Source organism: Bidens hawaiensis, unplaced genomic scaffold, assembly GCF_021521415.1.
Source record: "Bidens hawaiensis isolate Kalapana, Puna unplaced genomic scaffold, B.hawaiensis_p1.1 tig00027176_1, whole genome shotgun sequence".
Classification (NCBI taxonomy): Eukaryota; Viridiplantae; Streptophyta; class Magnoliopsida; order Asterales; family Asteraceae; genus Bidens; species Bidens hawaiensis.
Genome location: NW_027494392.1, coordinates 248,662 through 262,925, shown reverse-complemented (window position 1 = coordinate 262,925; position 14,264 = coordinate 248,662). Strand labels below are relative to the sequence as shown.

The following is a 14,264-nucleotide window of genomic DNA, read 5'->3' as shown; positions in this document are numbered from 1 at the left end:
CAGGCAAAGTTATATGTTACATAAGTTTTAAATAGTGTGTTACGGTTGATGGTCCCAAGGAAAAAGAGAATAAGAAAAGAAAGGTAGAAAATGAATAACCGTGACAGACTGCTTGCTGTTGTGGCGGGAAATCTTTTTTGAAAATCACGCACACCAAAAACAACACGTACATGTTGTTGATAAACCCTAAACCTGTTCTGTTTCTTCCAAACAATTATATCCTGATTATATTTGTGGATTGAATATTATATAAATAAAGAATGAACGTACCAGTAGGGTTTGTAGCTAAGTTATGGAGCTTCATCTCCTTCCTCCTTCTCGCTCTCAGCATCCTCAAAGCTATAATAATCGGCCCCGTTGCGGCGCTCATAATGATAGTCGGTAATTCATCGGTGGCGATCGGACTTTGGCCAGCGCATTTCTTCTGGACTTACTATTGTGTTATCAAGTAAGTAATTAACACACTAGCTAGCTTGTTCTATGAATATCATATTATGATTATGATTAATTAGTTTGTTTCATGATTTTGTAGGACTAAACGGATTGGATGGGTGTTGAAAATGTTGTTAATTATGTTTTTGCTTCTGCCTCTTGTGTTGTGGCCGGTTGCGGCCGTTGTCGGTAGCCTCCTTGGTGGTCTGGGCTATGGATTTTTTGCTCCCGTGATCGCAACTTTTGAAGTTATCGGCACCGATCGCAAGGACAAGTGCTTTCATTGCTTTGTTGTGAGTATATTTATTTTAGCATTGAAGAGCAGCCAGTTAATAAATTGTTATAGGTTTTATTTAGGCATCATCGTTCGGGGCCGGTATAATGATTCATACCAACAATGTGACAAATGACAATCCTTAACTTTCATTTTCTTTTTTTCTCAAATGGACTCTTGAAATAACAACAAATGGATAAGAATCTACGTAGCGAAGAAGTCAGTTTAAGATTGATCTATGAGGATGGATTCGATTAGATCATGCTAATGTAAATCCGTTTTCTTGTTTTGAAAATAACTAGAGCTAAATATATTAAACAACTAGTTTTTTTTTATATTCATCTACTTTAGCATGTGAAAACAAGTTTCTTTTTTTTTTTGGAGTTTACTCTTTATGGTATTGGATTGATCTAATTTAACAGTTTAATAAAATAGAGTTTGGACAACTGAGCGGTCTTTATCTAAATTAGAACGACATAGATAGTCTTTATTGACCTTTTCAATGAAATGAGTTTATTTTTGCCAACGAAAGTGAAAGTTAAAAGCGTATGTTTGTTACATTCTTAGTACGAATCTTAATTTAGTATTCCTAGTAATTGCTTCAATTATTAAAATCTATTTACTTTTATCTGCATTATATTTTTTTGTTGTAAATTCTTTCTTGATTTCAAACTTAGGATGGCTGTTATTCAACACTCGAAGGAAGTTGCACGGTGGTTCGAGATTTCACTGATCTTTGCTTCCATTCTTACTTCTCCTTCATGGACAATCTTAGTGAAGAAATGCCCGCCGACGAGAAACCCGTCGATGTTCGGTTAGCAAAATCCAATCTCTCTTACCTTTTTACTCACCCTTTTCAATAACCATCATCACAAAATTCAACGGTCATTTTTTAACATTACGATTATCAAATATTCAACAACTTTGTCGTAGATTATCCAAGTTGCCGAAGTGCTTATTCATCATTCCGGCGGCCATTGTCGCCGATGTGACGCTGATAACCGTTGTGGCTTTATACAAAAGTCCATATATGTTGATCATAGGATGGAAGAGGTTATTAGAAGATCTAATCGGGAGAGAAGGCCCGTTTCTTGAAACCGTTTGTGTGCCTTTTGCGGGACTTGCGATCGTGTTATGGCCTCTGGCGGTTGTCGGTGCTGTGATTGCGTCTTTGATCTCGAGTTTTGGTCTTGCTGCTTACAGTGCGATTATCGTTCACTAGGTTCGGTTCCCGAGATCAAAATATCGATGTTATGCAGATGCTGACGGGAAAAAATTGGTCACTAATTACAAATTGTTATCCTTTTCCAGGAAGATTCGGTTAAGTTCGGGCTTGCATATGTTGTGGCTGTGGTTTCATTGTTTGATGAATACACAAATGACCTCCTTTACTTAAGGGAGGGATCATGCTTTCCAAGGTATCAAATGAGTCGTTCGGGTGGCAAATGGGCCCAACAGCCCGTCACATAGGTCATTAGTATGGGTGTGCATGAAACCGAAATAACCGACCTTTTAATTGAAATATTAACGTAACCAAGCCCAAGCTGACCATTTTTAGTTTTTTTTTAAACCTGAACTTCCCGTTCAGTTTCGGCTTTGCATGTATCAAAAACCAAAGAAAATCAAAGCGAACCGAACCTGTAGAACCTAAACCGACTATTATAACCGAACCGTAAAAAATAAAATAACCCTACTTTTTTATTGAAGTTGTGATTATAAATTTTATTGTTGAGTGTTAAGTAATTTCTATAAAAAAAAACAACCGGTGCAGCCCAAATAATTTATGCCCAGGTGTGTAATAATCAATCAATCATTATTTTAAAAAAAAATGGCCTAAGTTTTGACCCAAATTCAAATTCATTATTTTGGACAACCTTTTTTCATCCCATAAATTTAAAGCCCAAATGGCTAAACTGAGAACCAAATTGGAACGAAGTCATTATGAAAACCAAAACTAAATGGTTTTTAGACACTCAAAAACCAAATTTTCGGTTTTTGGTTTGGTTTGTGCCCAAAACAAACCCATGCACGCCAATAGTCATTAGACTGGGTAACGGGTCCAGCTTAAAAAGGGTCTGTATTTACGGTTTGTTTGCGTAATTTAACGGTTATTTTATATGGTAATTGTTTCAATTCAGACCAAGATACCGTGAGAACATGAACATGCACACTTCAGAAGGGTTCGAGAGAAGGAATTCGAACGGTAATGATTTAAGGAGCGAAAAAGAAAGCACGAGAGGTTAACGATCAAGAACTTTGAAGCATGCTCTTCAACAATACACACCCGTATAGGTATGCAGTGTGTTCGGGTTTCTATTTTGATCAATGGTACGAATTTTAACTTTTGTAACCTGTTAGGTGTGGGATTGGCTGTTCAAGTCATGTGAGGTGAACGGGAGGATACTTTTTCGTGACGGTTTGATAGAAGTTAAAGACATTGAGGAATGCATCGTGAAGGGAAGGTGTAAGAATTTGGGCATTAAATTACCCGCGTGGTCCATATTGCAGTGTCTTCTTGCATCCGCAAAATCCGAATCTCGCGGTTTAGTTATCTGTGTGTTCTTTTCCTAGCTTTATGTAAAAAGTATTTCATTTCTCACATCTTTTAGCGACACTCCAATGGTCGGTTTTTACTATGCTACCTACACAAGGATGTTAATATGTTATAATTTCTCTTACACAATGGTATTACTTATTTAGTGGGGCCCATACGACACATCCAGAGTTGACTCATTAGCAAGTAAGTGGATCTAGATAGCCACTAGAGGTGTAAGCAAGTCAAGTCGCTCATTGGCCGGCCGAGATCGATTCATAAAATGCTCAAATATAACCGAGCCTAAACAAGCTTGAGCCCAAAAATAAGCTTCACTTATCGAGCTCGAGGTAGCTCGCAAGCCTAATATAATTTCTATTTGATATATATATATATATAATGATTACTATATTGTATAAAATTTATGATAAAATAACTAAATAGCATATATTAACTTATATTTATTACAAAAATATACAAAACATAATTGTAAGTGTATAAAATTATATTGTAATTAACAAATAATAAATGGCTGAACTTAATTGAGCTTGAAAAATGTTCACGAGCTGAGCAAGAGCTTTAGAAATAGTATTCGTAACAAGTTGGGCTCGATTATGAGCTCATAAAGATCTTTAAAAATAGTATTCGAAACAAGTCGAGCTCGATATAGAGCTCTCATGAGTTAAATGAGCTCCTCAAGAACATTAGAAATAGTATTCGAAACGAGTCGAGCTCGATTTTGAGCTCTCATAAGTTAAATAAGTTGAGCTCAGGATTGGCTCCTTTACATCCCTAATTACCACCTCTTATTGACTACAGAATTGGTGTTGTGATAAATATTTTTTAGTCATACATTGATTATACAAAACACTCTTTTATAGCGGATGAGGTAGAACTAACAAGAACAAACTTACCGAGGGATAAAGTGTTTGAGTGGTTTATCGGGCCACTCTTGATTATGAAAGAGCAAATCAAGGGGCTTGAATTGAGCGAGCATGAAGAGATCTGCCTGCGGAAGCTCGTAATGAGGTACAAGAACGAGAAACCCGAAGACTGGGATGACAGTAGCTTCCCATCTAGTGATCATGTTAGGCGGCCACAACTACAATCTGTCATTCGAAGGTACGTCGTCATAGCTCATGTTTCGTTTTTCTAGTATTAAGAAAGTCAAATGGGATTGGATCCGTTTTCAGGTTGAACCTCAGACACGTTTAGCTGAAAGATTTGACCTCTTAACCTATTTATTTTTATAATAAAAAGAATGTGTTGTATGTGGTGATTTAAACTAAATAACTATTTTATGCCAAAATTTAAAGGATATATGCGAAATGAGCACATTTTTATATGCATTGTATTTGTAGTTGTGAGCTTACATTTTTTTATAAATATCCAAATGAAATAATTTTCGGTTAAAAAGGGGTATTGTTGGTGTGGACCCACGAAACAACTAAACATGATGTGTTCAACCGGGATTCGACTCTTAATCTATTTACTTTTCTAATTAAAAAAATGTGTTGTATGTCGTAACTTAAACTAAATAACTTTTTTTTTGTCTGAATTTATAAAAGAAAAAAGAAATTAATGAGCTGCCCATATAGTTCTTTTATCTACATTTGCATTTATCATTGCAAATTTACACTTGTTTATAATTAAGCAAATAATTAAATTTGGGTTAAACTGGGTTGTGTTGGTGTGAACCCACAAATAAACGACTAAAAGTTGTGTTCGGGTTCTCTAGCTTGTTTGACATGATTTTCTGGGCCGTGTCATGTTCGAGCAGCTAATTACCTGTGAAGAAGGGGTTAGAAGAGTAATATTAACACCTGAATTTATAATTACAGGTTGCAAGGGATAGTGGGTTCGTTGTCTAGAATGCCAACTTTCAGGAGGAGGTTCAGGAACTTAGTGAAGGTGTTGTATCTTGAGGCACTTCAGGCTGGAATTATAGCGAGCCAGGATGGGGGAGGTTCAAAAAGTTGGCTTAGTGGTCAGGGCTCAGGCCCGGTTGGAAAAGCGGGTCTAGCCGTGGCTCAAGACAATCTAGTTTCCGAGGATATGGTATGATTTGTTACAATATACATTTTTGCAGAATGCTGTCTGCCCGGACCATTTTAGGTGATCCACGCTTGGTTTGAAACGCTGGCACATGGGAGAGAATAAGATGGTGATTGGTGGCGCACATGAAACATGATTACAGTGGCGCACAGATTAAAAATATGTGTGCTTGTAACTATAATATATGTTTTTGAGTATACATTTTCTGGCATGTTCAATAGGTCGGCAACATTGCTTAGAAATTTGGGTTGATATATATTCATAGTTTTTGTATAAAAAGTTTTAACACATCACAATTTCTGAAGCAATACATATATCATTCTTTCACAATCATTTGAAAAGGCACAGGGTAGGGGAGTCACTATCGCGACTCAATGATGTTGGAGGCCTAAATCAAATGAGATACCATGACTCTTTGTATACCGTTGTGTTTAAAGGAAAGTGTTAGGTCTCGAACTTGTGATATACCACTAAGCAACAAATAAGTTTACCACTAGACCGATAGTGTTATTTTTTGTTTCTAATCTGTCGATTAAATATATATGTATATTAATGTTTTTTTTAACTTGAAGGCGTTAATTAAGTGTGGGTCTAAAGTCGTGTCTTTAAGAGAGTTCATCCTTTTTATCCCACTCGTCACTAAACTTTCTTCCTTTAACATCAATGACACATAAGATATTGCTAAAACCTTCATTTTCATCTACAAAACCACCAAAAAGTACATTCTTTTCATCCCACTCATCAAGACTTTTCTAGTAAAGGAACAAATTAGTAGGGTTCGGTATATTGTTACACGGTGTCAGCTATTGGGTCATTAAAAACAACACGAACATGAAAACTAAAGATGAAAGATGAGGATGTTAAGGTGAACATGGAAACTAAAGATGAAAGATGAGGATGTTAAGGTGGACGAGGGATCACTCAAGGATGGGCCTGGTAAGCAAGGCCTGCTCCGAGAAGGCAAAAAAACTTTGGGTCAAAGGCTAAGATTTTTTTTGAGCCTTAAGTAAAATGAACATTTTGTTTGGTTTAAACTATTTAATTTAAAATAGGCTAACTTAATTATGATTTGAGTTGTGTAAAAAACTTTTTTAATAAAAATAAGCTTAAAATGTCTCAAATAAGACTAGAACCCACAACCTTTTGGTTATATGTCATATGATCATATCTCTATGCCACAAGACCAAGCTAGTGATTATGTAATTGTGTTGAAACATTGATTATATATTTTTCATAAAGAAAACATATAACCTTTTTTTATAAAAAAAAATCGGGCCCAGCGAGGTGTCGGTCCTGTGACCGTCGACTACCCCACCACCCTCTAAATTCAGCCCTGCCGGTAAGAAATAGACATTGTTATACAGAGTCAACTGTTGGGCCATTAAAAAGGACACGAACATGAAAACTAGAGATGAAAGATGAGGACGTTAAGGTGGATGAGTGATCACTCAAGGATGGGCTTGGTAAGGAATGGAGTTTTTAGGGAGGAATTGGCGTGGTGTGCATCTCGGATAAGATAATAGAAAGAGAAAGAGATTGAAATTGTTTAAGCATGTAAATAGGAGATACATGATTGTTCAAGTATAAATAATGGAAAATCTCTGTAGCATATTGAGGAGAGTAAAGGCAGACCTAAACTAACATGCTATCGTAGTTTACTCACTTCTTCATTTTAGCTATTGCTAATGTTGTAATGCTATATGGAACACTCCATTATACATGTAAATTAAGGAAAAAAAACTTGCTTAGAAGTCGAGGGCCTTATTGACAGAAGTCTCTCTATTATTTAAGATAAAGAAAATGTTTAACTAGTTATATAAACTAGTTAATATGTCATTCGGGTTTAAAAAGATATTAACATATAACCCTAGCCACCACTCTCTCCCTCTCTCTCGGCTCCACCGCATAGCCGCCGCCCCTCCACCGTCGGTAGCCGGAGCAAGTCGCAGCCCAGCCGAAGCCGCCATCACCGCCGGACTGTCCCACCGCCGCTGCCGGTCCATTCGTGCACCGCCACCGTTGGTCGTTTATCTCGTTTGGTCACCTAGCGTCGTCCGTTAGCCCTCGTTGTCTCAACCGGTTATTTATTGACCGAGGTAAATTTGATAATGTTATGATTATTGTTTTATTTACTTTGGTTGTTTCGAATCGTGCTCGTATTGTTTGTAACCAGATCCTGTGCGGTTCTGTTAAATTGTGATTACTCGTTTTTGTATTCCCCTGCGTATTCTATTATTAATATGATTAATAATTATGAAACCAATCACCACCGGAACCCGACATTACTTCCCAAAACCGCCCCCCCCCCCCCCCCGAACGTCCATAGTGAACCGTCTTATGAATACGAAATAGATCAAAGTGGCTAGGTTTAACGCGGGAGAGGTGATGCAGCTTTAATTTGCTTGAAGCTTTTGATTGTTTAATTTGTTAGCCTTAATTTGTTCTACACATCTGTGGCTGGCTGGCTGGCTGTATATTTCAAAAATAATAATTTTAGAAAGAGTAGTAGTGTTGGTGTTATCACGCACAAAAGTTGTCGATAGTGACGAAAGAAACCCTAATTAAGAAATGTCGAACATGAAGAAGGCAGAAGAGGAAGAAGAAGGAACAACGGCATTCAACAAAAAGCGGACTCGTCGCGTCAGCTTTGCAGAGAACACTTCGGTTCGCATATACGAACCTGACGAAACAACGCCCAGCCTCCTACTTCACCACCGTCAGGTGATGATGATTTGGATGAATCCGAACCCTTTTTTCAACTTATTCCATCTCCGTCGTCTTCCGCCACCGGCAAGTCTTCTTAATTGATACTAGTAATATCATTATTATACAAATGCCGCTAACTGTTTCTTTATTCATATCAATTAATTACTGCTACCAGAAGATCATTTCTTTGGTCCCGTAAAACCAAGTTTTATCAGACCAGGTTTCTCAGACTCTGCTGCAGATGATCAAACAATGGATTCAACAGCATTTTCCATGCATTATCGCAGCGTTGCTAGGTCAGACTGCTCAGAAGATTTCAAAACTTTAATTTCCTCTGAGGAGAAAACCCCTACTCCTGGCCCAAGAAGCACCATGCAATTCACACTTGAAAATAAACCTCATGTTTCTGTCCCTAAATCAACCACCACTTCTCATTCAAATGACATGACTCTTGTTGGAGAATATCACGATAAGTATGACTATGGGAGATTGTCTCCTCCACTAATAGCACTAGACCACAATGACATGCTCTCGGTTTCCCATATTACTGTGCAAAAGTCACAGAAAGAAGCTCGTCAAGATGGTAATATTAAAGGCATTGTGAGTGACGATGAGCACAAAAAACAAGTTGACACAGGTGTTGCAGATGATAGGTTAAAGCTTCTTTCTAATAAGCAGCAGACTGCATTTGGGGTTTTGTCTAAATCTTTGTCCCCCAATCAATCTTTCAGAGTAAGCACTCAGAACTAATATCAAGTTTGTTACTGCTATTATTTATGCTCTAGTTTGTTTCTTTCTGATTATTACCCTGTCAATTCTTGCTTTATGCGGTGTCATATTTAGGGGTGTAAATGAGCCGAGCCCAAACTTGACTAGGCTCGAGCTCGGTTCGTTTTGACTTACGTGTGAGTTCGAGGTAGGATTTATACATTTTTAATTATTTTTATATATTGAGAAAATCTTAAATGAGCCTAAGCTCGGCTCAAGATCGCGTGCCGTACCTTAAACGAGCCAAAGCTCGATTGTGCAGTGTGAAATTAATACATAGAAGTCCAAAAGAGTTAAACCTTAAAAATACACAAGGCTTGAGCTTGTGCTAGATAATGAAACGAGCTTTATTCGAGGCTCGGGCTCAATAAGACGCGTCTCGTTTCGAGCTTTTTATTGATTTGATTATGATTAGCCCACGTGCGACTCGGTTTGTTTGCACCCCTGGTTACATTCTCTCTTTTCACCTCCATTCACATTAATGAGCATGCATATGACAGTGATCTGTTATTTGTACTTAATTTTCTCTGCCATGCAAATGAGTCGATTCAGGCTATATATATGTGTGTGTGTGTATATATATATTTTATTTTTTAAAACTTTAGCTAACGGTTAAAATGGGAAAAATAAAAGAGGTACCTAAAGGAAACATGTCAAATGGATCGAATGAGTCGAAAGTTTCCCAAAGTTATTCAATACTGCATAAAAGTTTATTATGTCCAACTGCAGTTACCTGATTTTTGTTAATACACTTCTGATTTATAGGATACTCTTACTGTTAAACCAAATGAACCCGTGAAAGATGCATTTGGAGTCAACTCAAGATTTAAATTCTCGACAACTAGTCAACAGACTCCTTCAAATCATGCAAGTGCAGCTCATCAATTCAATGATGTGGCAGGAAAGGAAATGGAATCTCCTTTGGCGGGTTCAATAACCCGTTTAACTGATAAGCCAAGCCACACACTTTTAAACAGTGTCGGTCTGTTTAAATCTCCAAGAACCGTGACTCCTTTCAACAACCCAACAAGTCTTGTTCAAAGAGCTAGTCGTTCATCTCTACAAAAAAGCATTTCTAAACTAAGGATTCTGGAAGCTTCTCCCATTTCTGCTACTTTGAATGCTAAACTTCAAGATTCAGAATCTAGATCTTTTGCTGGTCTGTCTAAGATGATTTTGGATGGTAATAAGACCGGGACACCAAAAAATCTTGTCGCAACACAAATGGTTTTACCATATGAAAATACGCGGTCTGGAGAACGCGCGCATCAAACTATTTTAAGATCTCCAGATATCAGATATGGTTATAAAGATGATGAAAATAAGATTGGTTCAACTCCAGTATATATTGCAGGCTCCAATATTGGAGAAAAGGTGCATGAAAGTGAAGATCTTTTCTGTAATGTGCACAATAACTCTGACACAAAGGGAAACTCAACAAACCTATCAAACAATATAGAACATGAAAAGTTTCAACCAGTAATGAAAGATTCTTTTGTATTACATGGTAGGATGGATGAAATCTCGTGTCAAAAGGTCAAGATTATATGTCTTTTTTACTTATTTTCTCTTAAAGCTTAGTGAATGTACTAAAGATAGTTTGACTCTTGTGTTCCATTCTTTTCAGAATTTAGCAGACCAGTTTGGTAGAAACCCTTCAAATAAAGAAAACAATGATACTTTTAATGCAGAAAATGTACCGTCTCAAGTAAACTCTGCTGAGCGGAAAAGAAAAGCTGAAAATGTTACTACTGACAAAGTTGTTAAAGTCAAAACGAGTATAAGTTCTGGTCTTGAACTCTCAGGTGACAATGGGATGCTAAGCGTTGGCCCTAATCTGGAACATTTGTCTAAGGTCGGGTTGTCAATCGTTAATTCGTGTTGTTATTAGAGTAGTTGTTTTTGGTTTTATATCATGTTTTGCCTGACGTTCTATTTTGCAGATTCATACTGGATTTCTTGAGGAAACAAAACTTCTTCCAGATTCCGTTGATAAAATGAATTTGCATGCGGTATATTCTTTTATACCTTTTTTTTTGCCACAACTATTAGCTAGTAAAATATCTAAAAAACTTTCTGGCTTTTCATTTTTTTTTCAACTCCAAAGTTGAAGGAATCAAAATCATGGAATTGGTTGTGATGTTGGGTTCTGTTTAATATTTTGTGATGGTTGCCGTCTTTGCAGATTGATCGTTTGGAAGATATTCTGGGGCAGCTTCAGAGGTCGCAAACATATCAACTTATTTCTGATGAATTCCGTTCTCAGGATAAAAGGTAATTTATGCGTAGACCGTTCTTTTAGATTAGGATCATTTCAGAACTTCCCAATAATTTATTTAAGAACTCATAGCAACCATTCACTTTATATATTTATTTTATACTTAAATCTTAATAGTATTTGAGGGTAGTTTTGCCATTTTGTATATACGATTTTATGATTACATATATGTGAATTGGTTATTACACATGTATGTGTTTGGGTTATTACACATATGTAAACTTGTAATTAGATATATGTAATCACATATTTACATAAAACAGATGACAAAACCACCCTCAAATAATATTAAATATATAATTGGGTTATTACACATGTAAATATGTGATTAGATCTATGTAATCACATATATACATATACAAATGACAAAACCACCCTCAATTAATATTAAACATATAAAATAATTAAATTAGTTATTAGGAGTTCTTGAAGTTATTACCCATAAAAGATAAAGTATATCATATCCTTCTTTGAATTAGTTTCTTTTATGTGTCAAATTTTAATGTTCTTCATATGGAAAATTACAGAGCAGTAGAAACAAAATTGACACTGTGTACAAATGTGTACGAGCAAGCAAAGTTGCAGCTAATGCATGCTAAACGGGAGCGATTACTGGTATTAGTACTCCTATCTTCTTTAACAAACTCTCTATTTACCTCTGTACATTCTCATTTCTGTTTTATGTGTAGAAAAATGGGCAATTACTTGCCTCTGGAATCCGAGAGTGTGAAACAATGAAGTTAAATTCATTACAAAAGTCACTGAATGTTCAAGTTAATACTAAGGACATTGAAGAGGTATCTAACCCCTATTTTAAATCTGTTTTTTTTACCAGACAATAGTTGTTTTTTTTATATTATTGATTTTTACAGTGCCAAGTAGACAAAGACAAAATTGCTTCGATGACACAGACGGTAGAAGACATTTATACAAGAATTTCCAACTTGACTAAATCTTTCCACGTATCATGTAAGATGAAAGGAGAACCGAACACTGCTGATACCATTGCAAATGCCAATAGTTATTTGATGAAAAGAGCACGTTGTCAGATCATACGGAAGGATATGCAGGTTCTGTATATACTTAACTTTAGGCTGGTAAACGAACCGAATGAACACGAACGGGGCGTGTTTGTGTACATTCGTTTAACTTTAACAAAACAAACGATTGAACGCGAACAATTAAACAAACGGTGTTGTCTTGTTCGTCTTTGTTTATGTTCGTTTGCTAAGAGTATAAACTATAAACGAACGGTTCATGAACGTGAATGAACATTAACGAGCGAATTAGAGTAAATTGGAATGAACATAATTATTTTAAGTGAATGTATAATCAAATGTAAATCAATGAAATAAGACAAATGTAAATTAACGAACATAACGAAAGCAGGCGAACATTAACAAACACGAATAAATGAACATGAAGGAATGCTCACAAACATAAATGAACGAATGAGACGTGTTCATGTTTGTTCGTTTAACTAAATGAACATAAAATCTTGTTCATATCCATTTGTTTGTTAAAACAACGAACTTTGTGCCAAACGGTTCATTGAATGTTTGGTTTGTTTACAAGCCTACTCAACTTATTAATTCATTATATCATTTCAGATGATAATATGATTGATGCAACTTTTGTTGCTACTTTGTCACTCTTGTTCCAGCTTTTTGTTATAGACGATCTGAAGAAGTGCAAAGATCATCATGATTTAGTTCTTAACTACCTTGACCTAATATCTCAAAGGTTGACTCGTCTTTATCATAACTTGTATTAGAGAATAGACTTCATCATAACACATATTATTATTCTTGTTATAGGTTAACTGTCACTGCTGGTGTAGTCCCAAGATTATCAGTTTCCAATACATTAAATCAAATGAATATACACAAGGTGAAGTATTATATAATTGTGTTCATTCTTTTTTTTTATGATTATTAACTATTTGTATTGCTTTGTAAAAGTTTAAAGATATGGATGCTTCAACCGCTTTTGGATTTGTATTCAATACTGGCTTAGTACAGAAGGATTTAACTGCTACAACTATGGCACATGAAACTCAAGTAAGGATCTTCATAAAAATATGTAACACTAACATCCTTTAACTTCTTATTTTTAAAAAGTTTTTTTTTTTATTAAAAAGATGACAACTTCTCTTTTGGGAAATTTGGTTGATGTGATGGATGAGATACAACGTGCCAAATTCGAGATAAAGAACCTGATTCATGCAAGTTTTCGCACGTCTTTCGGTAATCCTGCCTATATGTTCTGTTATATAATATTTTTGCTTTTCTCTCATTATACTCTCATTATATCATATTCTTGTTTTTTTTTTCTAAAAGTAAACTCTTATTACAAAGTTTGTTGATTTGCAGACGCATGTCTTGATTTGGAGCTTTATTTCTTTGATTCAAACAGCCGAAAGAAAGTAACATTAAATCTAGACACATCATGTCTGAAAAGGTGCTTTACGTTTTATACTTATTATTTGGTCAATGATTTCGTTGACATCAGATCGTTAAAATGTTGCACACTATGCAAACAGGGGTATCTATCCAGCAGATGTTGCTGCGTGCCAGATCGACGTTTCGGTTGATGAATCACAGATTTCATCCAATGAAACACTTATAGCTGAGATTGCAGCAGCAGTTAAAGATCTCAGAATGGGATTTTTTAGCATTTTACGGTTATGTAGGAGCATATCACAGTTACTCGGCCTTCAAGGTAAGTAAACAGGCAACTTGAGTAAGAGTAGAACATGTAGTGAAGATAAAAGTTGACTCAAGTCTTGGTCAACCGCTTGCTGAACTAAATGATTACTGTTTTTAACTTTTCTATTTGAGCCTGTAAAATCTCAGAAATTGTATAGTGAACGCAACCAAGAGTCCTTACATCTCGGGTTGCAAATGAACCAAGCGGATAATGAACAAGGAATCTTGTTCAATTAGTTAACGGACATGAACAGATGTGAACAAAGGCCACACTTAATTTTGGTCTTGTTTTTTAAAACAAGTAACTAGTGGATGTGAAACATGATCACAAAAGCTATCTTGTGTATATATATATATTTTTATTTTTGCATAAAGCAAATAAATGATTATCCGAGTTTTGTTTCCTTTTAAACTAAAGTTTTTTAAGTGACCCATTTCAAACATTAGAAATTAAGCATAACCCAAAATGACCAATTCATAAATAAGTTGGTTAAAAGTGACCCTCAGATG

At 35.8% G+C, this 14,264-nt stretch overlaps 1 protein-coding gene and 1 pseudogene across 2 annotated transcripts; both read left to right on the top strand.

Moving 5' to 3' along the window:
- The first annotated feature begins 260 nt into the window (after positions 1–260).
- On the top strand, positions 261–5,538 carry LOC143574935 (putative membrane protein At3g27390; annotated as a pseudogene). Its single transcript, XR_013142681.1, has 9 exons — positions 261–448; positions 533–725; positions 1,384–1,520; positions 1,640–1,928; positions 2,018–2,124; positions 2,845–2,998; positions 3,065–3,260; positions 4,121–4,361; positions 5,081–5,538. The product of XR_013142681.1 is annotated as a putative membrane protein At3g27390 (transcript).
- A 2,714-nt stretch (positions 5,539–8,252) lies between these two features.
- LOC143574934 (uncharacterized) lies at positions 8,253–13,912 on the top strand. Its single transcript, XM_077059431.1, has 15 exons — positions 8,253–8,732; positions 9,534–10,317; positions 10,403–10,623; positions 10,712–10,780; positions 10,954–11,042; positions 11,574–11,661; positions 11,736–11,843; positions 11,919–12,116; positions 12,710–12,789; positions 12,864–12,936; positions 13,008–13,106; positions 13,187–13,292; positions 13,419–13,506; positions 13,589–13,767; positions 13,902–13,912. The coding sequence occupies exons 1-15, from the start codon at positions 8,253–8,255 to the stop codon at positions 13,910–13,912; spliced, it is 2,673 nt and encodes an 890-aa protein (XP_076915546.1).
- The last annotated feature ends 352 nt before the right edge of the window (positions 13,913–14,264 follow it).